The 25802-nt window shown below is 32.3% G+C and overlaps 2 protein-coding genes and 1 long non-coding RNA gene across 3 annotated transcripts; 2 read left to right on the top strand and 1 right to left on the bottom strand.

Moving 5' to 3' along the window:
- Window positions 1-2522: 2522 nt before the first annotated feature.
- LOC143048838 (uncharacterized) lies at window positions 2523-10438 on the bottom strand. The gene is made up of 5 exons (XM_076222708.1): window positions 10433-10438; window positions 9673-9766; window positions 8198-8289; window positions 7437-7538; window positions 2523-2601 (listed from the first exon to the last, which is right to left on the bottom strand). The coding sequence occupies exons 1-5, from the start codon at window positions 10436-10438 to the stop codon at window positions 2557-2559; spliced, it is 339 nt and encodes a 112-aa protein (XP_076078823.1). The 3' UTR covers window positions 2523-2556.
- A 394-nt stretch (window positions 10439-10832) lies between these two features.
- LOC143049700 (uncharacterized) lies at window positions 10833-11877 on the top strand. Its single transcript, XR_012970289.1, has 2 exons — window positions 10833-11171; window positions 11727-11877. It is a non-coding gene; the product is annotated as an uncharacterized LOC143049700 (long non-coding RNA).
- Window positions 11878-20377: 8500 nt separating this feature from the next.
- Window positions 20378-22198, top strand: LOC143048837 (uncharacterized). The gene has a single exon (XM_076222707.1). The coding sequence runs from the start codon at window positions 20378-20380 to the stop codon at window positions 22196-22198; it is 1821 nt and encodes a 606-aa protein (XP_076078822.1).
- Window positions 22199-25802: the final 3604 nt, after the last annotated feature.

The following is a 25802-nucleotide window of genomic DNA, read 5'->3' as shown; positions in this document are numbered from 1 at the left end:
GCAGCCACCATTTGATTTTTTTGGGGGGGCTATGGGTTTTTTTTTAGGACAAATATTGTTTTTCGCCTACAAGTCGAAAACAATTTTTTTCTTTCAATTTTAGCATTACATATAGTGGCAGCTGAGGGTGAAACAAACAATTTTTTTTTTCTCAGAATCAAAAATAAATTATTTTTTTTATCCAAAAACTGGAAACAAACTAAAAAAAAATAGCCCCCCCCCCCCCAGAAAATCAAATGGTTGCTGCCTTACATGGCATTTTTCATATCGCATGTATTATCAGCCCTAGGTTTTATATCAGCACAAGAGCCACATGGCTCTAGGACTCATATTGACCGAGGGCTGATAATGAATGAGATATGAAAATTTACATGTTATGATCTTTTTATCATATGCTTCAACAATGGAAAAAAATAACAGATTCATTAAAATGATCCTTTTACGTGGTTCCAAAATAGAAGTTCATAGATTGAAAAGTTCACTGACGTTGGACCCTAGATTTAGTACAATTCGATATGAAATTTTTCTATCATAAGCCTCAACAGAGAAGAAAAATATAAAAATATGGACAAATCGACAAAATAAATAATTCAACAATATACATAATGAACACTGTTTGGAAAAGTCAACTTTTTTAAAAGAAACTTTCTAAATTATGTTTGAAACTTTCAAAACATGCGTTTATTAAATACATTTTTTTATTATTATTAATTTTATTCTTCAAACAATATACTTTCCAGTATCCAAATATGATTGTTTTATACACTACTTCAAAAAGTGTAATGTTTTTCATTGAAAACGTAGCATTGAGGTGTATTTTCCGGAATTTGCCGAGCATCACCGGAATACCATGTATTAACTTTACAGAAAGGCATGTGATAACAATCGAAGCATGTGATAATCTCTTCATATCAGCCCACTAAGCACCAATTCGAAAGATATGGAGTTTACGTTAATTTAATGTTATTATCATACAGTAAAAATCAGATGTTATTTAGTCTAAGTATATGATAATATATTTTATCTTACCTCCTATAGATTTATGGGGATATGATTGGTTAATGAATTACACATGGTGACTATATATATTTGATATAGAGTGTCCTCAAAAATACATGGTTAGTTACAGCATAGGGTTAGCAACTATATAGGTTTAGTATTTTGTAAGTAGTTACTTCCCTTTCAAAACAAAAATGAAATCAGAATGGTTTAAACAGACAAATACATTTTGTAAACTGATAATGAACGATTGAAATACATTCATAAAACAAATTTAAAGTCCTACTAACTGTACAAATTTAGGCTCAATCCCAAACACTTGTAATAAAAACGTTATAATTCTAAAGTACCAGAAAGAAGTCTTCCTTTTCTCATTAAAGAACTTTACAATAATATTTGTTGTTTATTTGTTGTTGTCCTAAAAATGCATGAAATATTTGCCACATGACGTAATGTCTCCTGTTAAGTGATGTTTGAAACCCCAAATTTATATCAAAGAACCTGAAAACAAGTTGTTAATGTCTGTGTCATTTTGGTCTCTTGTGGACAGTTATCTCATTGGCAGTCATACCACATCTTCTTTTTTATAATATGATTTCAAGAGCTTTCAAAAAAATCAGAAATGTTGAAAAAAAAATTAAAGCACCTCTGCAGGGAGCTAGTCCTGCATTATCCTCATACATGTTTAATATTATTATATATACTGCAACTGTGCTATTTGAGCAGTCAAATTGCATTGACCGTATATTCATATGTGATATACAGTCACTGACCGTATATCACCTTTTTTATGACGTTGACAATGCGTTTCTGTAGAGTTTTATTAATGACGTCAATAAAACATACAGGTTTGCGGAAATTTGACGTCTTCCGCTCAAAATTAAGAAATGATGTTTTTTTTACCCTAAATACTTCATTTAGAACAGTTATAAGAGTTGCAGTATATAAAGAATAACCATACATTGTCTCTAAATATAAAAGTTATTTGTACTCGGCTCAAAACAGCTAGAAATGCTCGGCACAGCCTCGCTTTCTACCTGTTTCTTAGTCTTGTACAAATAACATTGATATTTCGAGACAATGTATGGTTATTCTATATATAGTAAAGTATCACAGCAGAGTGTTAGTACACGTACACAATAATTTTCTGAGTAAAAGATTAATATAACCTGATAACTGTACTAAAGTTTTTGTTTTCACTCTAAATATGCATCAAATACTTGCCACTAGACATTACACAGGCAGCGGTAAAGAATTATGTATATGTTGATAATCAATCTTACATTAACACAAACAACTGAACAATGTAATGCTCATATATTTTGAATGTTCTTCTTTTAATTCTGTTTCCTATTAATTTCTGGTAATTGTGCCTAAAATATATACTTCAGGATTCATGTCTTTTGAATGCGGCTTTAATTTCTGTTTTTGAGTTGTCACATTGATCATGTTTAAGTGTTAATGATATAAACTTTAATCCATGTAAAGTGATAGAATACTTATTTTGGAGATTTTACTTACTTGTGACTGAGATAAATAATTTTGACTGCCTGTTAGTCACTCTTCTGATGTAACTGTATATTCGGATGCTGAAATTTCAATCTGAAAAATAATGATGACGTTACGCTCGATGTTGGTGACGTTTTCTGATTTCATGTACCTCTGATCAATAATCGGCTTAAAATAAGAAAAATACCGGGAATATCAAATGTTTTTTTGTGTTAAAATCTTCGGAGCACTTAAAACATTATTTTTACGGTGGCTTATTAGTTTTTATTAACTTTTGTCAATAAGCTTTCCAAAAACAAACGAGACAAATCATATGTTTTTGCGTGTAGACGGGTAACATACTTATATTGTTTTTGAGGATTCCATCTTATTTCGGATACCCACAAGTAAATAAAATATAAAAATTGTATACCATTTGGAAGAGGAACGTTAGGGCTTTGTGATGTGATATTTGTATTACGCAATCGGCACTTTTCAAATCGAGTAGACCTTGGAAAAAGCCAATTCAGCTTGTAGACACTGAAGGAAAAATATAAGCCCTTTGCGACATAACAGGTGAGAATCGATCAATAGCGAGATTATTTGTCATCAAAGTCTTTATATCAAATATCATTATGTAAAACAAACTTGGAAAATGCTTTAAAAACATTGAATCCCAATTTAAAAGAACGAATTCAATGAGAACTTCGACATCATAATCAAAATCAAAGCCCCGAAAAACACTGTCACAACAACGTTTAAAAAAACCATACTATACTTGAAATTATCAATACCGAGTAAAAATATGTAAAGCATGTTATCTAGTCAGAAAATACTACATGTCCGGTAATCTAGAACATCTGAACGGCATTTATTCATATCGCAGTCTCTTTTTTAGCATTACATAAAATCATATTTTGTATATGAGTCCCCACAGGGCTCCCGTCACAAAACTTTTAACTAACGTTTAACGTTAGTAATTTCAATGGTTTTTAAAGAAAACGAAGAGAAAAAAAAGGATCGTGCATTTTAAAACGGAGAAATGAATCCAATATGATAAATTCCTAATAGAAACGAAACGGTAGTATGCATTTATTTATAATTTTGTCAATTTATTTCGATTACTAATGCGTTGGAAGGGTGTCTACCAAAATGTCACAAAAATGGCATCTTCATTTTTTTTTCTAAAATACTAAAAACAAGTTGTTAAAAATCTTTAGAAATAAGTGAAAACTGTATAATTAAGAAGAAAATTTAAGCGATAATCGAAAATTCTCAAACCGAAGGAACATTTCAATATAAATAGGATAAAGATTAATGTACAAATTATCAAATTACAGTGGTCACATGGTGGTCTACCAAAATGTCACAACGTCGCTTTTTTTACGTTTTTGACGTTCACCATTACATGTAACCGTTTTTTGCATTATAGCGTTTTTGAAACGTATTTATTTTGTTATAAAAACATCTAAAACTTAAATTCGGAATAAACTTTTTCTTTCAAATGTTTTTTCTTTTAAAGATTTTTTTCTTTCATGTCATTTTTTGTTAAAGCTAATGAAACAAAAACCCAACAACAACAAAATCATACATGTATATACAAAACTAATATCTTCAGTGGAGAATATTATTATCGCCTTAAATACAACTAGCATATCATACATAATGGTTATTCGTATCAATTAAAGTATTGAATAAGAAAGTTGAACGTTGTGTATGCATTATTGTGTTATTACATACATTATACGAATACGGACACACGGACACATATCGATATGTAAACAATAAAATACGGAGATATGTTATATGTACAGCTAATTGGATACTAATATTTCCAAACATAGGTGGAAATTTTTCCGTTTTTAATATGATTAATATTTTAAAAGTATATATGTAACAAATAAAAATCATCGATACTTTATGTTGCCTTACATAGATATTGACGAAGAAAGTTTTGGACATTAAATCAACATGTTGGATATTTAGGTTGGCATGTCAAATATTCACCTCAACATGTGTTGACTTGTTAGATAATTATACTGACTTGTCAGATGTTAGGTCGACGTGTAAGATATTGAAGTCGATATAGTAGATAAGTGTATCACCATACTAAACAATGTGACTTAAATACAACAAAAAACCCAACGCAAGCTCTTTAACGCCATATACTCAGTTATAGTAGAACAAAAATACTACTAGAAATAATCTGTATATTGTCAAAATATATAAATAAGGAGATGTGGTGTGGTTGCCAATGAGACATTTATCCACTAGTAAGACTTAAGTTCTAATGACGAAGACAAATGCAACTATAGGTCATTGTATTGGTACCCTAGTAGAATCTGTAGCCGAATTTGGATATAAACAAATAATTGTGAATTATTTTAAAAGTTGTCATAGAAAGAGTCCACAGTATGCCGCAGGTGGACTTTTGAAAAATCAAGTAAATATTGCCATTATACGTAGACAATTTCAGATATATGTTCGACTGTATAACTGTTTCCATTCACACAGTCACGATTAACAACACCATGGTCATATGCTTGTAAACGAAGAATTTCTAAATATGTAGAAGAAATTCCTAGAGATAGAAAATCGTTTAAACCAATAAAGGGTATACGGACCATGCATCGAGTAGAAACAAAAAATCTTTAAACGGTCCTAGTTCGGGCCGTATCGTGTTATTGCGACGGGTGCCTTGAGCGTGACTATTGTTTGTTTACTGAGTCTAGTTAGCATTTTGTTGGAAGTCAAAGTAGACCGGTCAAATTTTTGCAGTTTTATGTGATGATGAGGAAAATTGTTTAAACTCCAAATCTTACCTTTACCCATACCTAACCGTAACACTCGCCCTAACCATAAAACCTAACCCTAACCTAAAACATCCTCTAACCTCACAATTACCATGAATGAACCCTACCTCTAAAGTATAGGGACCCCTAAAGTAAAAGAAGTCCCAACTTTCCCTGAAGGAACATCTGTAATTAATGGACATTATTTCATAAAGAAAAAACATCACAGTTTACAGGACAGTCTTTTGAAAAATCAAAAAGCAATTGTCCCAAGCGCTTCCGTGTTGTATGTATGCCAAGACAATATTTTGAAAAGATATACGCTCGTTTTAACCGAAGAAGGGAATACAAATATTTTTGAATGTGTAAATTTATGTTAACTGCTTCATTGATTTACATTTGACATTTATATTGTGTCACGGCTTCGTAATGTGTCACGGCACAGGATGAGAGCACTACATAGAACTTTCTCAATATTAATTCAATATTGTCCAAAGCAATAAATTAATATCTATTACATTGAAGAATTTTTTTTTATTTTATTTTATTTCTCCAATTGATATGAAAAGAAGTCATTTAGAAATGTATGACGTGTAGTTTATCTTTTTTCTCGCGTTAGATAAATCTTGTATTGAACAATGAGTACTTTGTTTGTGATATTTTAGGAAAATGCACAATTGAAAACTTTACTTCGGAGAAAATCACATGACACTTAAGAACATCTTTACTTAAATTGTATTTTAAGGAACAGAAAATCATTTCGTTGAGAAATAAAGAATGCGCCAAATGAGAACAATTAAATAAGATACCATCAACGACAAAAAAACAGGTAAATGAGAGAGAGAAAAAATAACAGCAAAACAAATACAGAACAAAGTAAAACATAAAATATAAAATTGAGAATGGAAACGGGGAATATTTCAAAGAGACAACAACCCGACCAAATTAAAGAGCAGACAGTAGCCGAAGGCCACCAATGCAGCGAGAAATTCCTGCACCCGGAGGCGAGCCTTTTATAACCACCCCATTCCCCAAAAAATCAAACTTGACAATAAATACTGTCATCATTTAAAGTTAAAACAAAAAGATCAAAAAGCGTTTCTCCTCTTAAGCACGATTTTCATAATAAGAAAAAATCTTGCTTTTTTCAACCGGTAAATATTATTTTAAAACAAACTGGCATGAATGCATACGCGTGGATTTGAATGTAGCGTAAATCCCACAATTTCCGTCCTTTTCACAAAACACCATACGCATTTATCTTATATTTCCTTTATCTAGAGGTCACCTAGCATACACCCATATCTCCTTTCATTAACAGAAAACCAAGTGTTTAACGAATATACTGGACGTCAATATTACAAAACGCCTATATAATATGATTTTGACGTTAACAGACGACGTTACCAAAAGTGACACCAACATCGAGCGTAACGTCGATGTATTTTGTTTAAATTTTTTAAAATCCTGAACCTTGTTTTAAGTTCGACAAATATATATATATTTTTTGGTACGTAAGACACAGACACATGTACTAGTATATAATACATAAACCTGTTTATAAAATCTTTACATTTAAACATCAAACATCGAACATCAACAAAAAAAGTAATGCAGAAAAACAAATGCAAATATATACTTTAGTTAAAATCAAATGTATTTCTTAGCAAAATGAACATTTTATATGTGCTTTTATTTCACACTTTTATCAATTGCAAAGGTAATTTTAATTCAAATTTTATAATTCAAAATCATTGCAAAAAGGGACAGATTTATAGAGGGGGGAAAATGCTAGTTTTCCTCATTGCATTGTTTTACATTTGTCTTTTGGGGGCCTTTTGTAGCTGACTATGTGATTATGGGTTTTGCTTATTGTTGAAGACATTAGAATGACCATTAGCTTTTAACGTCAATGTCTTTCGTCTCTGGTGGAGATTTGACTCGTTCTCAATTACACCACATCTTCTTGTTTTTGTATGAATTGTGCCCAAAAAATTATAAATATGTTGTTCTTGTGTTGAAATAATGCAAATGATGACTAAAATATCCTTTACCTTGTTATTATTGTCTAATATTTTAGGACCCCCCCCCCCAAAAAAAAAAAAACAAACAAAAAAAACCATCATTTATATCGAAAATGACACTAGTTGTGCTTACAAGATTATCGCAAATATCTTCTTTTTCTGTTAACACATCCAGCTCGTCAGTCTCCATGAGACAGGTTTCATCATCTGTTTTCAATTTTGTGCATTGCTGAATCTGTTGAATACAAATATAAAATCAGTATATTTTTTATACTATTGATAAGAATTGTATTGGTCATTCAATGTTTTTTTGGTACATCCTGACATTTATTTTCTATTTTAGACTGCTTTACATTTTATTATCCAGGGGCCCTTTCTCTTTTTATAGCCTTTCCATACCAAAAGAAATTGTTTTCATTTCAAACCCATACAGTAACCTGCATTTGTTCATATCTGTGTTCTTTGGTGGGTAGCTGTCTCATTGCCCATCATTCAACATCTCTATGTAGAATTTATATTGAACAAACATACAGTCAATCAAGCATAAACATATATGCTAAAGACCTATATCTTAGCAGATTATGGTGCAATGTGTCTGTTGTATACAAAATTGTTCATAAAGTTGATACTGGTGTCAGACAGGTTTACGAAGTTTTTTTTTGGATTATTTTTTGTTCCAGTAAATAAGGTAAGAGTTCATTGACCCTATATGGAATTTGTATAAAGTGTAATTAACTTATATAATTAGCAGTTATGATTGGTATGCATTGGATTATTTTTATCCATATTTATGTTTATAGAGCTTGCTGTACATGTAAATTTAAAAATTTAGATAAATGTACAGATATATGTACATGTACGCTGATTGTTAAAACAATATTTTGTTTGCCTTACCTGGTCATCTTCACACTTTTCTTGATCCAGACTTTCAGCTTCTATCTCTGTGGACTGCTTGGAAATTTTAATAAGGCAGCTAGTGCATGCAGCTGAAAAAAAGAAGCATTGACTTGACATAGGCTGTATTGATCATTTGGAAATGTGCTTCTTAAGATTTTTTTTTAAAAGGGCATATGGGTTGTTTAAATATTTTGGATTTTTTTCCCATTTGGGTCCAATCATTCCTGAAAACTTACATATATATACATAACATGTACATGAATATGGTTAATAGAAACTTTACAGCAATGGTTAGGTTTATATTGAGATTGAAAAGATCAAAACATAGTTTTTACAGACATCTTACATGTAACAGAAAAGATCAACATGTTCATGTGTATGACCTATTGACATGTAAATTGCACCCCACTGATATACTATAGTTTTATATAAACATAAATCAGTACCTCAAATGTAGGATCCTCCCCTTATTAGGAAGCTTCCATTTGATTTTTAAAGGGTTAAGGATAAAAAAAAAGGCAGGACAGGACAGGAGCATCAGAAGTTTTGAGGGAAAAAAGGCTGGATGAGCAACTTTGTCCACAAAATGGCAGGATGACAAATAATGTAAACAAAAAGTCAGAATAAAATCAATAAAAGAACAAAACAGGTCCCAATATCTAGATAGAATGAAAATGAAAAATAAAAAGGCAAGAAAGAGATAATCTCAGATTACAACTAAAAGAAGTACAGGACAACCCCCCCCCCCCCCATAAAAATTCAAATGGTAGCTAAAAAGGGACTCTTTTGTATTTCTAGAGTGTTATTTGAAAAAATATTAAACTAATGTAAACTACCAGGCAATTGGAAAGAAAAAAAAAATAAACAGTTACATATAATTTAGTTTTTAAGGTTCATGTGGACCCTATGGCTAAAATGGCCGTATTTTCACCTCAAAATTTACTCTGAGTACAGACAAACCTGTGCATCTGTAAAAAATTTCAGGCATAGCATGCCCTAGATAAATAAATTTCAAATATGTTTTATGTTTTAGAAAAATAAAAACTTACCAGGATTTTGCCGTGCACTTTTTTTCATTCCTGACCAGAAGGTGCCAAAATAAACTAAGTTGGGAAACAGGTTTGAGAACTTCCCCACAGGTAATAATTGGAGTGAGCTGTATTGCTTGACATGGACAATAGATGGACAATAGATACCTGACAATAATTGGTTTATTTAAACTGTGTACCTGAGTGGTAACCTCAACTGTTTGTTGATTTTATCATCTTCTGCAGGGACGAAAAAAAGTGTACGGCAAAATCCAGTTAAGTTATGAATTTTCTAAATCATACAATGCAATTAAATTCTATTTATCTAGGGCATGCTATGCCTGAAAACTTTCCCAGATGCACAGGTTTGCCTGTACTCAGAGTAAATTTTGAGGTGAAAATACGGCCATTTTAGCTATAGGGTCCACATGAACCTTAACTTACGTGTTCCAATAGGAAGTGTGAGGCCATAACACTTCTGAATCTTCTCTACATCATTGATGGTGATATTGCGGCTAGGCTTTGGAATTTTAACAGTCTAACACCAACAACAGAATGTGATGCTACTGGAGGATGAGCACTTATCAAAGTAGTCCAAATAATTATGACGTCTGGCAAGGCTATTTTAATTTTTTTCTGGGACGCCTTCCTCCCAGAAAAAAATTAAAATAGCCTTGCCAGACGTCATAATTATTTGGACTATTATCAAAGTAGAAAGCTGACATACTTTTCTCCTTCTCAAATCAGAGTTTCTTTTCAATAATTGGTTAAAATGGGTTGAGCACGGCGTGACTTTTTACCCCAATATACCCCAACATACCCCAATATACCTCAAAAAACAGTTTTAACATCCCAGTGGGCACTCAACGTTGTCACAACGTTGAAATTTGGTTGAAATATGGTCGTGACGTTGATCGACCTAAATTCAACGTTGATCTAACGTCAGGGTATTCAACGTTGACTTCACAACGTTGTTTCAACGTTGAATTTACGTCGTTAAAATCAACGTTTAAACAACAACGTTAATTCAACGTTGGGTTAACGTCAGTCAATCACGACAGAAAAATCTTATTGTCAAAATTGAAGGGTACAGATATATATTGGATGAGCAGATCGAACAAGGAGCAGTGCTGCAGTGTTATAAACGATTGGATAATAAGTGTCTAATCTAGAATTTATAATACTTATAAGGGGGTCCACTGACTGCCATAAGCGTGAGGGGGTTTCCTCCTGTCATGCTTCCATGATCCCTATATAATCAATCATTTTTTTTCCACAAAAAAGGGGTAGACCGAATTGCATTGTTTATGCATGGAAAGGAGTTTTGGACAAGAACAAGTGGTCAGAAGACATCACCAATAACAAATCGGCTTTTTCAAATTAATTTTGTTTTGTGATTATTTTTCAAGTGTCTTTAAAAAAATAAATTCTAACCAATTGTTAAGAAGATCTAATTTTGGTTTATTAATTATCTATATTTTGGGAGATCTCAAAACCTGTTTATGCTATTTAAATTATATGTATATCTGTATAAATATGATATATTCTTAGTTTATATATTTTTTTTTTTTTTTTAAATCAAATCGATTTTTTTAATTGCTTTCATTAAATTAAATAAATAGGTGAAATTATTCGATATATTTATTTAATTATTTTTACCGATTGATATTTAATATATAAACTTAAAATATCATCGATGTACAATGTAATCATAATAATTGAGAAGTTTTTAAATTTTCGCGGTTTTTCAACTGGAGTTCCGAATATTTACATTTGGATGCGCACGCAAGCACGCGCACCTCTTTTTAACATCCGTTTAGAAAAATTTGAAAATCATCCTCGAGAAATTATCGCACCAGGCTGATGAACAAATAGAGAACAACTGCGTCTAAGGAATATAAAGAAGATAGAAGACTTTTCTGTATAAACCTCTTGATATTAGCGTAAGTCTATTTTACAGTTAAATTAACGAAGAATCATGATATAAACAAACACATTCAAATTATTTATCAGATTATCTGCATGTTTACCTTCACAGAAATTATGAGAAGGTCTTATCTTACTGAATCTAATTCAGTTTCATGTCAAAACATGATTGCATATATCCTCTAATTAGCAAACTAACATAAAACATATCTAGCCATGCACAGAGTCAGTAATATCAGAAAAAGGGGGAGGGGGTGTCATCGAAAACTAGCCATTCGTTCCAATACAACTCGATATGGTGTGTCTGACACACATAGAAATGGTCTGCTCTTAAACACTGTTTTGGTCTTTAAGATTTTTTCGTTAAATATCTCTCATCTTTGATAGTTTTATCTGTATATGAACATTTTGGTTATTGCAAAACAGATCTGGTTTAAAGGATTCATGCTTTGTCTTGTTATTTATGCAAGCTGGTACAATTGTTTCAAATGAACATTCTGGCTTGTAAAACAAAAGTACACAACTTTATTTATGTAATTCAAATTTATGTTATTTCTTTTCCATGCTTTCAGATGCTGTTCTAGCCTGCCACAAAGAGACACCAGAATCCAAAATATCCGAGCAGTGATCAGGACATTTGAAGTGTGCCCCACAGAGAGCAGAAGGAGTTTCTAGGCCAAAAGAATAAATCATTAAAACAAAATAAATTTTTCATTTTAAAAACCTCTTTTTTTAATTTCTACAGTTAATTTAGTGCCAGTAAAAAAAGGCAGTGAAATTTAGAAATACGTTATTTGGTGCATCTTTTTTTCTCCGGTTTACTCAATTGTATCGGGTGTATAGATAATGATTGAATGAGTAAACAGCTTGGTGATGGTATGGTTTGTTCCAAATGCCTTCAAGATAAATTTTAAAAAACATACGGTATACCCTCAAAAAGTCAAATTTCAGATCAACAAGTATCAATAAAAATGAAAAAAAGACAATAAAATAGAAGTAAATACATGAAATATCGGATTACAAAAACTTAAAATGAAAACATTTTTTTAATGGTCCTGCTATGTATTCACATAAAACAAAGGAGGCATTTTGTGTCACTGTGTCAAATTTGCTGCATTTACATAATTTTGTATAAGTTGGAAAACTTGATCAACCAGAATCAAACCAGTGTGCTGTAGTAAGTTTTTCTTTTTTCCTTTGCTTTGAGAAATTGATGTGCTAGAAAAGTAAGCTTTGTTAATATTGATATATTTGGTTTCAAATAAAATTTTGATATTGTAACTGTCTCTTCTCTTTGTTTCTGATTGTTATTGTCTACTATTCTCTTTTGGAGTCCCTTGTTGAGAAAGGAACTGTTGATAGACACCAACTTGAAATAAAACTTGAAAGTGGCTTTTTCATTTCATAATTCAGGTATCTTGTTTTTGTATTTGAACACGTGCCAATAAGGATTAATGTACACCCCAAAACCATCACTTCAACCAAGTTGAACATACAAATGACCCAACTACAACCTAACTCGACCTGATTTCAACCTAGACCCGACCTGATTTCAACCTAACTCGACCTGATATCAACCTAAACCCGACCTGATTTCAACGTCACTGGACCCGATTTCAACATGTTATCAACGTCAATACAACGTTGAAACTACAACGTTGATTCAACGTCAGAATTTCAACGTCATTACAACTTTCAAAACTAACCCAAGTTTCAACGTTGTAACAACGTTGAAGACTGACTTTGGATCAACGTTGACACAACGTTTTGTGCCTGCTGGGATATTATTATTTAAAAATAACATTATTTTAGGCATATCCAAGTTATTTTAACACCAATAATACTTTTTTTAATAAATATATTTAATTTTAAACCGTACATATCGACCAATCAGGATTAGCCATACTCTTAATTCTGAATACCATATGCTCATTCTCGACTCGAGTCGAGATTAAGAATTGAACGATGGACACTAAGGGCGTGAATTTTTCCTGCTACCTGATTGGAAGATATCACGAGACGTGAATAATTAAAATTTATTGATTGGTTAGGACAATTCAAACCAAGTAAATGTCCTTCAATCCCGTAGAGTATCGGATTTGTCGTCTCTATTTTAGCAATTAGATTTTACACAGGTAACTTTTATCTATAAATAGACGAATCTTCTGGAGTAAATAACAACGTTAAACGATACTACAAGTTCATAACGTGTGACCTCACGTGTGTGGTAAAATTTGTTGATTAATGCATGTGGATATTCTAGTAAATGAATTAATCTACAAAGCGAGAGCTCTTTCCATTTTCATCAGCTAAGAGTCGAATTTAGCACTTTGAAAGGCTATCGCTTGTAAAGGTTACAATGTACCAAATAAAATTACATGGGCGCAGCCATTTTATGAAGGGAACATGACATAGAGATGAAAATATATGGCTCTCTGTGATTGGTTGTTATATCTTTTATATATTTTTCTTCTGGAAAGCATTATGAATGAAGTTTCATGCAAGCACAAATTTGTCCTTAAATGTATAGTATGAAATGCCGAAAATAATTTTTTTATGTTGCTCAAAATTAGGGAAAATTTTCTGCGAAATCGTCAGGTATCGTGAAAATCCCCAACATTCACCAAGAAAAGCCATGGGACCATATATATTTGAGTGCGGTAAAATCACAAATAGATATCGAGCTTCAATTAGACAACAACAGATTTTCCATAATTAGTTTAATGAAAACGCCTTTTAAGGAGATAATTGCTAAAAATAGCATTGCCGGCAACGGGGCCATCATTTAGTACTTTATATCCATAAAGTGGCTGCGCCCATAAAATCTAATGGTGTATTGTAACCCAAAACAACCACACAATTAACGATGCCTAGTCCTTGTTGTTGTGTACCTGAGTGTCATTTATGGAGGACATGCATTTCCAAATGACTTAATAAGAAGTAAAAGTTGGATCAACGCCATGGTTCATACGTAGATTGTCATGATGAAATCGGGGTTAGACCTATAATCCGACAGTCCCATAATCCGACAGTCCGATAGTCCGACAGTCCTTTAATCCGACAGCCCGATAGTCCGACAGTCCTATAATCCGACAGCCCGATAGTCCGACGCACGGTCACTTGTCTCTGAAAAGTATGCCTATATAGACATGGAACGTTCATAAATTGGTATATTTTTTCACACAGAAAATTAACAAATCAGTCAGTATGACGTCTTGTACAGGACCGCAATAATCCCATACGAATCGGAAATGAACGGAATCCGAGTCCGTTCACCTTAAAAAATGATCGCTCTCATTCAAATTCGCCCTCTTTCACTTTCACACCCTACACGTTCTTACTAAAAGTCCTGTTTGCACCCTATACGTTTGCTTTTGTTTATTAGGAAAACAATGATAAACATATTTATAGCAATACTCTTACTGCCCAATTAATATACTAACCAAAACTCGATTTTTATTCATTATTTCATAATAAATTGACATTCTAAAAACATTTTTTTGTGTTGATGGTTTGGTTAGAGACTTGCAATGACTATATATTTTTTTTATTGTTTCAAAATGAAGAGGCATTCTGGCAACGGTTTTGTGTTGAATAAATCTAAATCATGTTTTGGTTAGTGTATTTGTATAGCTATAAAAAAAATCATTGTTTCTTAATAAAGTGCCTTTCTTATTTCGTGCTGTCATTTTAAAAACTTCAGCACTGCAGTCATAGGTCTCAACCGCTATCTGCTTTGTCTGCTGTGTGTGAATAAGTACTGTCTTCATGTCATTGCCCATCTTCATTCCAATCTTTTTCACATAATTGGTGTCATGTCGTGATGATTCTATGACTAGGGATGCTTTCTTATAATAATTTACATATAAATGTTATCCTTTATCAGCAAAGAGTTCAGGTTTTGGCAATCAGTAAACCAAAAAAATACTAGATAGTACAGCGGTTTATATTGCCATACAAGCTAGAGCAATGGTAAGGTATTATAAATAGACGCAATTTAAGTTAAGATTTCATTCCAAATCATTAACTATGAAACCGTTCTGAAAGTGGTTTTGCATCTTGACTGAAATTTGAGATAATGACACTATTCCTATTTTATCAAAACTAATTGCTCTTTTTTAGAAAACAAAAGAAAAGATGAAATAAAATATTGATACTTTTATGTTATTCTATCCGAAGTAGTCGTTTCAGATCTTCGGGGCGAAACCCCTCAGATATAAAAGCATACATCTAATACTTGTGACATATCAAATTCAACCAGATTATACGTTACATCTAGGAACAGTATATTTAACAATATATGTGCTCCTGGTTACACGCATGCGTTTGCGTATGTACAAAATGTATGTAACCAGACATTCTCGTTATCAACATCGACATGATGATATAAGGAATCTTATATTAATTGTTCAAACAAGAAGGGGGGAGCAATACCTTTTTGTGTTAACCTGTTATGGCCCTTTTCAAGGTGTTGTTAACTGTTATCTGAGATCAATTTAAGCTGTTAACTGTTTAAACCCACTTGGTTAACTGTTATCAGCATTTCTGCATTTTTTGTTCTGTTTTTGCCAAAATCGAGTTGTTATTAACATGTTAACGGACCCCCTATTGCCCTCCCTCAAGAAGGGATTTAATTTAGTACGGCTTCGTGTCGGACCATCGGATTGTCGGATTAACGGACTGTCGGACTATCGGACTGTCGGACTACTGGACTGTCGGAATTTCGGGGTGTCGGATTATAGCTACGCTCCCCATGGTAAAACTTTTTTTTCTTTAAAAAATATATATACTATTATTTATATAATCGCCATGCAATTAAAGTCTGTTTGCAACCGCAATTATCGTTTTAAAATAATAAAAAAAAGGGGGGGTTAATTCAAGACGTCATAATTTTTGGTGAATGCTACAATAATAAGGTTTTCCTACAAGAGGTATATCATACTGATAATTCTTTTAGCATTAATTTAATAATGTTAATTTAAGATGTAATGACAGGAATTCATGAGCTATATGCCTGTGCCCTCAGACAGGCGAACGGACCTTAGGGGCGAAAATGTTATTAGAGCGAATGGACCCGATACCCCTATATAACTATAACATAGAAGAGAGCATCATTCATATGCCTCAGGCTTTCTTGAAAAATATCAATGACAATGTAAACAGGAACAAAACATTGACATGAATGATGCTACAACAAATGGAAGTTTTTTTTAAACGACCTTGACTGGCTAAAAACTTCTATTTGTTGTAGCATCATTCATGTCACCTAAGGTCCGTTCGCCTGTAGAGTCCGTTCGCCCTACTAAAATAATATTCAGGTCATTGAAGTTGGATAAACTTATTTAGATATTTATATTTATATGGTACCGTATCTATTTTTGAAATTCTGGAAAACGTATGGAATTATTTAAAAGTTTATGGCTTTTTTAGGATTGTTAATTGTTCAATGACATAATAATTCTCACTGATTGTTGTGATACTTTTCTGATGGATTAATAATAAAAACAAACATTTTGTTCTGATAAACTAGGGACTTTCTATACTAACTAATTACTAAATTAATACATTGTATTCCAGTATACTATGCAAATCAAAGCGAAAATTATATATTGGTTGCTGTAATACAAATATTCGGTATATTTGTCAACAAACTTTAACATATTCTGTTCAAATAATTAACATTAAAAAAAGTCATTATATGCAACTGGACAACAATTAAAAAAAAAGTAGGGCGAACGGACCCTGGGCGAACAGGTTTCAAGGCGAACAGGTACTAGGGTGAACGTGAATCAGGGCGTGTCATGTATGTGTATTGCACAAGTCTTTCACAAGTTTCAAAAAAGCTAATGTTATAAAACTTTTTTCAGGGCACAAACCCATCTTAAAGAGACTTGTCTTCTGCCATTCCCAGCCTATTTTCATGCACCATTTGCAAGCAAGAGACTGAATGGTTTGCAAAATTAAAAATCAGGACGGTGTCCCGTTAAACTAAAAGAACTAAACTGGATGTATATTGTAGGAGAAATCTAGAGGAAAATTTTGATTTGTGAAATTGGTTTTCATGAAAAGTCATTCATCCTGCAGAACGGATTTATAACTGTCCACCACCAACTGTCGATCTTATGTTGAGCTTTACAGATGGAATTACTCAAACACCATCAATGCCTATGTTTTTAGCACAGATTTCGCAAATCATGACAAGCTGTGCATTTTTTATACCTTTTAAGAGTCGTATACTAAATTTTATTTTTATATGAATAAATACAGCACAGCGGAATTCCATGAAACTTTTAGTAAACATTGTAAATGAATGAGGACATAATATGTAGATGTGCATATTCACAAGGAATTTCTATTATTTGACTTTTTAAGAGTATGAGTTTATAAAATTAGGAATCTGATGAGATTTTGCCCAGTGACAATGTGGAGGCGTGGAGTATGTGCTCTCAAAGGTTCTTTGATTTTCATTGATATTAATGTTAAGTATATGCGATACCGGTAGTAAGATGGTATGACTGTTATCTTTAAGACTTTCAATTTACAATTCAGTCTTGATCAAATTAAGCAAGGCCATAAAAAAGAATAGGTTTGTTTGCCCAAATCCTACCTACCCAGAAAAAAAGCTGCCTACTCAAATTCTTTTATTGTCCTGATTTGAAGACGTTTTTTTTTAATCAGATAGGCATGAAGACTAATAAACACCCGATATTTCAATTTCTTTTGTTTTTAAAAAGAAAAGAAAATGCCTACCTACCTACCTACCTACCCACTGTCTTAACCTTTGGTAGGGTTTGGGCAAACAAAAATATCTTTAATTGTGGCTCAGAGCAGATATAATATTGCTCCCATCACTTAATATGCATTTACCATCACCTGAGACAAGTTAGTAAATACAAATTTGTATGAATACATATGATGAGCATTACTACTTTATCGTTTTTGTCGAGCCTGCAACTTTTGTTGCAGAAAGCTCGACATAGGGATAGTGATCTGGAGGCGGCGTTAGCTAACTTCTTAAAAGCTTTATTGTTTAGAGGGTGGAAGAACTGGTTGCTTCATACTTTGTATATAGATGCCTCATGTTACGAAGTTTCTGTCAGTCACATGTCAAATGTCCTTGACCTCCTTTTCATGGTTCAGTGACCACTTGAAAAAAAAGTTCAGATTTTTTGTGATGTTGAATTCTCTCTTATTATAAGTAATAGGATAACTATATTTAATATGTGCGTACCTTGCCTTGCAAGGTCCTCATGTCTGTCAGACAGTTTTCACTTGACCTCGACCTCATTTCATGGATCAGTGAACAAGGTTAAGTTTACGTGGTCAAGTCCATATCTCAGATACTATAAGCAATAGGGCTAGTATATTCGATGTATGGAAGAAGTAAGGTGTACATGTCCAACTGGCAGGTGTCATCTGACCTTGACCTCATTTTCATGGTTCAGTGGTTATAGTTAAATTTTTGTGTTTTGGTCTTTTTCTCATACTATATGCAATAAGTTTACTATATTTGTTGTATGGAATGATTGTAAGGTGTACGTGTCTAGCGAGCAGATGTCATGTGACCTTGACCTCATTTTCATGGTTCAGTGGTCAAAGTTGAGTTTTTGAGTTTTGGTCTTTTTGTCTAATACTATATGCCATAGGTCAAATGTATGGAAATATTTTATGATCTTTATGTCAGTCGCGAAAGTTTTATTTAACCTTGACCTCATTTTCATGGTTCATTGCACAGCGTTAAGTTTTTGTGTTTTGGTTGATTTTCTTAAACATGTCAAACTAAAAGTTATAGGTCAACTATATATATTGTATAGAAGCATTGTTAGCTGTACATGTCTGCCTGGCATGGTTCATCTGACCTTGACCTCATTTTCATGGTTGATTGTTCTTTGTTTAGTTATCTTGGTTAATGTTAATTGTATGTGACAGTTGTAATAAAGCTTTATACTAAGGACTATCAACATAATATCAATGATTAGTGTAGAAGACGAGACATTTCAGCGTGTGCACTATCTTTGGTAATAATTTTTTCCATGATGTTTCAGTGCTGATTAGGAAGTTGTTGGATGCATGGCTGAAGAATGCTGATAACTTTGTTGAAACCAGAGCTGCAAAATGTGTGTTGAAAGGTGTCATGGAAAACAGTTGTCTCACTATTACATCTAGTTCTGGTGTTGGAAAGACATCTACACTACGTCATGTGGCATTCAAAATGAAAGAAGAAGGGTATGATATACTACCAGTTACTAATCCAAATGATATTATTCAGTTTTATAATCCATATCAGAAAACACTGTTTGTAATTGATGACTTTTGTGGGACTTATTCCATAAACCAGTCTGACCTTAACAATTGGGAATCAGTTATGGAACAAATAAAGATTATGATTGAAAACAAAATTACAAAAATTATTGTCGCGTGTCGATTACAAGTGTACCAGGATCGCACATTTGAATCTTTATCAATTTTTAGGACATGTGTTTGTAACCTGCTGTCAGAAGATTTGTGCTTAACACAAATGGAGAAAACGTCAATAGCAGAATTATATCTGGATACTAAAGCATCAGAAATTATTGAGTACTGTGATTTATATGATTGCTTTCCACTGCTCTGTCAATTGTATAATGAAAATCTTGAGGCCAATATAACAGATTTCTTCAAGTATCCATTTTCGGTATACAAAACTGAAATTGACAAGCTTTATGAAAAAGGACATTATACAAAATTCTGTGCTATAGCTTTGTGTGTTATTTTTAACAACAACTTAGAGGAGGAATTGTTTTCAGAAGAAATAAATGTAGAAACAAGAATGATTATTGAAAAAACATGTGAGGCATGCAGACTGGACAGAGGAACATCACGGTTTGCCCTACTTGATGAACTAAATTCACTTGAACATACTTTTATTAAGAAAGTACAAGGTGTATTTAAAACAAAACATGATAAATTATTTGACTTTCTTGCATACTATTTTGGACAAAAAATGATCCAGTGTTTGATCGGAAATGCACATCCTGTTGTTATCATGCAGAGATTTTTACTAGAAAGAAATGATGACATGTTTCAGTTTATTACTATTGTACCACCTATATACCATGAGATGTATCTAAAGAGAATGATTGATGACTGGTCAATTGGTAGAGTAGATTATGTGTTTAGAAATACCAACATGAAGATACAAAAGTTCAGACACAAATTCCTATGTTATCTAAAAAAAGTTGAAATGTCACTCCAGAGACAATTAGCTCTGAATTTTGATATTAATAGCAAAAATACTGCACTGATATGTTGTTGTCAATATGGGGATATTCCATTTATTTATTGGTGTATTGATCATGGTGGTGATGTTAACCTGTGTAACTGTAAATGTGGTAGTCCTTTGTTAGCAGCATCAGTCAATGGTCATACAGAAACAGTAAAGATATTACTGGACAACAAGGCAGACATTAATAGGTGTATGGATAATGGAGCATCTCCTTTGTATATAGCTTGTTACAATGATCATATAGAGATAGTAAAGGTATTACTGGACAACAAAGCAGACATTAATAAGTGTGAGGATAATGGAGCATCTCCTTTGTATATTGCTTGTCAGAATAATCATATAGAGACAGTAAAGGTATTACTGGACAACAAGGCAGACATTAATAAGTGTAGAGATGATGGAGTATCTCCTTTGTATATTGCTTGTCAGAATAATCATATAGAGATAGTAAAGGTATTACTGCACAACAAGGCAGACATTAATAAGTGTAGAGATGATGGAGTATTTCCTTTGCATATTGCTTGTCAGAATAATCGTATAGAGACAGTACAGGTATTACTGGACAACAAAGCAGACATTAATAAGTGTGATGATAATGGAGCATCTCCTTTGTATATTGCTTGTCAGAGTAATCATATAGAGATACTAAAGATATTACTGGACAACAAGGCAGACATAAATAAGTGTATTAATAATGGAGCATCTCTTTTGTATGTTGCTTGTCAGAATAATCATATAGAGATAGTAAAGGTATTACTGCACAACAAGGCAGACATTAATAAGTGTGATGATAATGGAGCATCTCCTTTGTATATTGCTTGTCAGAATAATCATATAGAGATAGTAAAGGTATTACTGGACAACAAGGCAGACATTAATAAGTGTCTGGATATTGGAGTATCTCCTTTGTATATTGCTTGTTGTCAAAATCATATAGAGACAGTACATGTATTACTGGAGAACGAGGCAGACATTAATAAGTGTGCTGATAATGGAGCATATCCTTTATACTTTGCTTGTCAGCAAAATCATATAGAGATAGTCAAGGTTTTACTGGACAAACAGACAGACATTAACAAGTTTATGGATAATGGAGCATCTCTTTTGAATATTGCTTGTCAGAATAATCACATAGAGACAGTACAGGTATTACTGGAGAACGAGGCAGACATTAATAAGTGTGCTGATAATGGAGTATTTCCTTTGCATATTGCCTGTCAGAATAATCATATAGAGTTAGTAAAGGTATTACTGCACAACAAGGCAGACATTAATAAGTGTAGAGATGATGGAGTATCTCCTTTGTATATTGCTTGTCAGAATAATCATATAGAGTTAGTAAAGGTATTACTGCACAACAAGGCAGACATTAATAAGTGTAGAGATGGTGGAGTATTTCCTTTGCATATTGCTTGTCAGAATAATCATATAGAGATAGTACAGGTATTACTGGACAACAAAGCAGACATTAATAGGTGTATGGATAATGGAGCATCTCCTTTGTATATTGCTTGTCAGAATAATTATATAGAGATAGTACAGGTATTACTGCACAACAAGTCAAACATTAATAAGTGTACAAATAATGGAGTATCTCCTTTGTATATTGCTTGTCAGAATGATCATACAGAGATAGTAAAGGTATTACTGGACAACAAGGCAGACATTAATAAGTGTACAAATAATGGTATCTCACCAAAACAAATTGCCAGTGAAAAAGGCATAATTGCTGTCATTAAAGAACATTCTAGAGAGGAGGTTATATATCAAAGAAATTAAAGGAATATCAATGATGAATTGTGAATTGGCATTGAAAGATTTTTGAAAGGACATTTTGTTTAAAGATAACATTGTAATTATTACTTAGTGTTTTCTTCATATAAAATATTTATTTTAATTTGTTATTATTTGGTCCCATCAGTTATATAAAACTAATGAATCAATGTATTGGATGTATTTATTTTTTTAATATAGTGAAATTTACTAATGTTTGTAATTTGAAAATATATTCTTTAAAGGGGCACTAGCTACGAGATATATAAAAAATCTAAAGTTAGATTTTTTCTGTTCAATCAATAATGAAAGTGAAATAGTGAAATAAGAATTCGCTTTTTGCAGCCAAAAAGGTTCAATTTTGTCAAATTACGCTAAGGAACATTGATAATTAGTTATTCACTTGCAAGTAAATGAGTCGACCTCTTTAAATCCGTAGTCATGTGAACTTCAATTTAACCCCTAGCTAGAGATTGACAACGCATGCATTGTACGTGTACTGGTTATTTAAAGAAAAAGAATGTCAACAATGAAAGTGACACTACGGTAAATCATTTGATTACTTATTCGATGCACATAAAATCATTCTTATACGGTTAAAAACAATGAGATATAATACATGTATTTTTAATCTATAAAATAAAATCAAACAATCCTATAAAAATCCAATTGCACGTGTTGGTTTAATCTATTCATATCTTTATTTATGTTTACATCGCTTATATGGTCATCTGAGGTCAAATCGATAGTTAATTAGATGGCGTCTGGACTAAAATACACACGAAACGAACCTATATATTATCTAACCCATGCTCTGTAAACTGTTATTTTAGACTTTTGATAGTTTGGATAAATGTTTTACATTGTTACAAATCAAATATGAGAATTTGAGTCAAATCGGTGACCATGAATTTGACAGCTAGTGCCCCTTTATTATAATGTAATTTTTATACTTTTTTATGTGGGATCTCATTAAAAGTGAACTTTTGATTCTGAAAATCAAAAAATAAATGGTTAACAAATGAAAATAAGGTTAGATATGATCCTTTCATGAGATACATTTATCTTCCTGTATTGTTATTGAAAATTATAAATTTTTAACATATCTCGCAGCAATGCCCATAATTTGAATGGTATTTTTTTTCCATACTTGCTTTATACAAACACAAACAGACATTTGGATTTGTTTTTAACATGTCTATAATCATGATAATGATGATAAAAATAGTCACTTTAAATTAAATATTAGTTAATACAATCTAAAGTTTCAGTCTTTTTCCCTGTTTTCCAAAACACTTACCACATGGAATAGTCAAAATCTTTCATACAGCATGTACAGTATGAAAACCAGTGACAATTTTCAAGTCGATGACAATTGGTTATCAATAAGGAAATACTATCTTTAATTTGTGTCATTAGTATATAGATATGCTAACAAAACTTTGTCATATTGATTCATAATTACTGTCAATATAAACAATAATTGGCAATACATTTATATAAATATGATCTTTGTGTTAAATGAACGGAAGAAATGAACTTTCAATATTGCCAACTGTAAAATCAATGACATATTTGCTTAAGATGAAGTCACAAAAAGTATGTATGTGATTTAGATTGATTAAACTACTGTCAGTTGTATTAATTGGCTTTAAATGTAATCAATATGGGAGTCTGTGTGACGACAATATGTTTCCAAAATGTTTCTATCATTGTTATAAAAAGTACTGAAGATACCAAAGACACAATGAAAACAGCATGATAAAAACTATGAAAAAAACACCAAGACAGGAACAAAAGTGTACAAAACACTACATAAAGATATAAAGACTGATTAACATGAACGCTACTAAAAACCAAAGGTTGTTTTAAATTCTCCTGAAGAATAAGCATATCCTGCTTCTCATGTGGCTGTGTTGCTCATAGTTAATCAATATTCATAATAAGTCTCTTCTTGGTAATCTAATTCGCATACGGCAATTGCCGTGTTGCTAATGGTTTGCCAATATTCACAATAAGTCTCATTTTGGTAGTCTAGTTCGAGGAAAAGAGAATGGAGTGGTTGCTGCTCACAATAGATAAACTCTGTGTTTATCTAGAAAAATGTCGTTTGTGAACCCTTTGCAAGGATGACCTCAACATTGCAACTTACTAGTTTAAATATTCCATCGAAATTCTGTTCTGTAGACATATGTCAGGATCATTTTAAATACCTGTACCTCCTCATCAAGGCTCATGCAATGTACTCCAAAGTACATCTAAAAATATATAGATCTACAATATAAGCTTACATGATTTCCTATCTTGGCTTTGCTCATTGTTGAAGGCCGTACGGTGACCTATAGTTGTTAATGTCTGTGTCATTTTGGTCTCTTGTGGACAGTTGTCTCATTGGTAATCATACCACATCTTCTTTTTTATATTCACTATAGGATATATGAGATGTAAACACTCACTGAAGTATATGGAATTGTTGAATGATAAGCTATCATCAGTATATCATATCTGCTTAGACTTGCATGAAAAATGTTTTTTCTTTTGTTTTTAAGAAGATTTTCTATGTATGTGTCATTTCTGTTACCTATCAGCTATGACTTCAAAATAAAGCAAATAGGTATTCACAATTAGTACCGATTGTCTACAAACTCAACAAAACTTATGTCCAGCGTTTTGGTGAAGTCATCTTTTGTTTGTTGTTCAAATCAGTAAGGTTTTTTTTTCATGACAAGAAATTTGTTTCTACCATTCTCACTTGTTGTAGAACAAGTTTCTGTTTATTGAGTAGTATACACCGCAGAAATATAGAATAGGATATTACTACAAATTATAGTTTCGTCGAAGTATGTAACAAGGGGTTACTATCAGGTGGTGGCGGCAGCGTTAACTATTTGTATAAAGCTTAATATTTCAGAAGGTAACAGACCTGGATACTTCATATTTTGTATGAAGATACCTTATGTTAGGAAGTTTCCGTCTTTCATATGTTTGACAATTGTCCTTGACCTCATTTTCATGGTTCAGTGCTTGCTTGAAAACAAATTGAGTTTTTGTGTTCGTGTGTATTTCTCACTTTTGAGTAATACGATAACTATATTTGGTATATGGGTTTCTTGCAACGTCTACATGTCCGTCATACTGGGTTCAGCGGACCTTAACCTCATTCAAGGTTGAAGTTACATGATTGTTAGGTGAACAAGTCTCTCTTGCAGTTATCAATTGACTTTGACGTCATTTTGATGGTTCAATGGTCAATGTTAATTTTTTTTTTTTTTTGTCTGTTTTTCAAGTACTAGTACTATAACTAATAGTTCAAATATATTTGGTGAATTATGTGCATACAAAGTCTTCAATGTTTTACCAGGTGAGCGACACAGGAACAAAACAAGTGTGTCTGTTGTTATAGCAGCTCCGTTCTCTTATGGAGGTAAAGGCTGGATCAAATGACGGACACTTAAAAACTGTGTAACTTTTTAATTCAAAGATGACCACAAAAAACTATAAAAAAAACACCCGTAAATACTGCACCTTGTCATCATATCGGTTCTAATCACAAAATCACACACAAAAAAAATTACTCAAAGTAGCTATAATTACTGTAAATAGTCACAGA

The sequence above is a fragment of the Mytilus galloprovincialis genome, chromosome 10, assembly GCF_965363235.1.
Source record: "Mytilus galloprovincialis chromosome 10, xbMytGall1.hap1.1, whole genome shotgun sequence".
Lineage (NCBI taxonomy): Eukaryota > Metazoa > Mollusca > Bivalvia > Mytilida > Mytilidae > Mytilus > Mytilus galloprovincialis.
Note: the sequence above shows the minus strand (reverse complement) of the source record. Positions and strands in the feature narration are given on the sequence as shown.

Excerpts from the sequence above, each read along its gene's own strand:
- LOC143048837 (XM_076222707.1), top strand. The coding sequence starts at position 20,378 with ATGTCACTCCAGAGACAATTAGCTCTGAATTTTGATATTAATAGCAAA.
- LOC143048838 (XM_076222708.1), bottom strand. Across the intron at positions 8,290-9,672 it reads CACACTTCCTATTGGAACAC|CTGCATGCACTAGCTGCCTT; the intron begins GTAAGTTAAGGT and ends TCTTTTTTTCAG. Across the intron at positions 2,602-7,436 it reads AAGATATTTGCGATAATCTT|ATTGAAATTTCAGCATCCGA; the intron begins GTAAGCACAACT and ends ATTATTTTTCAG.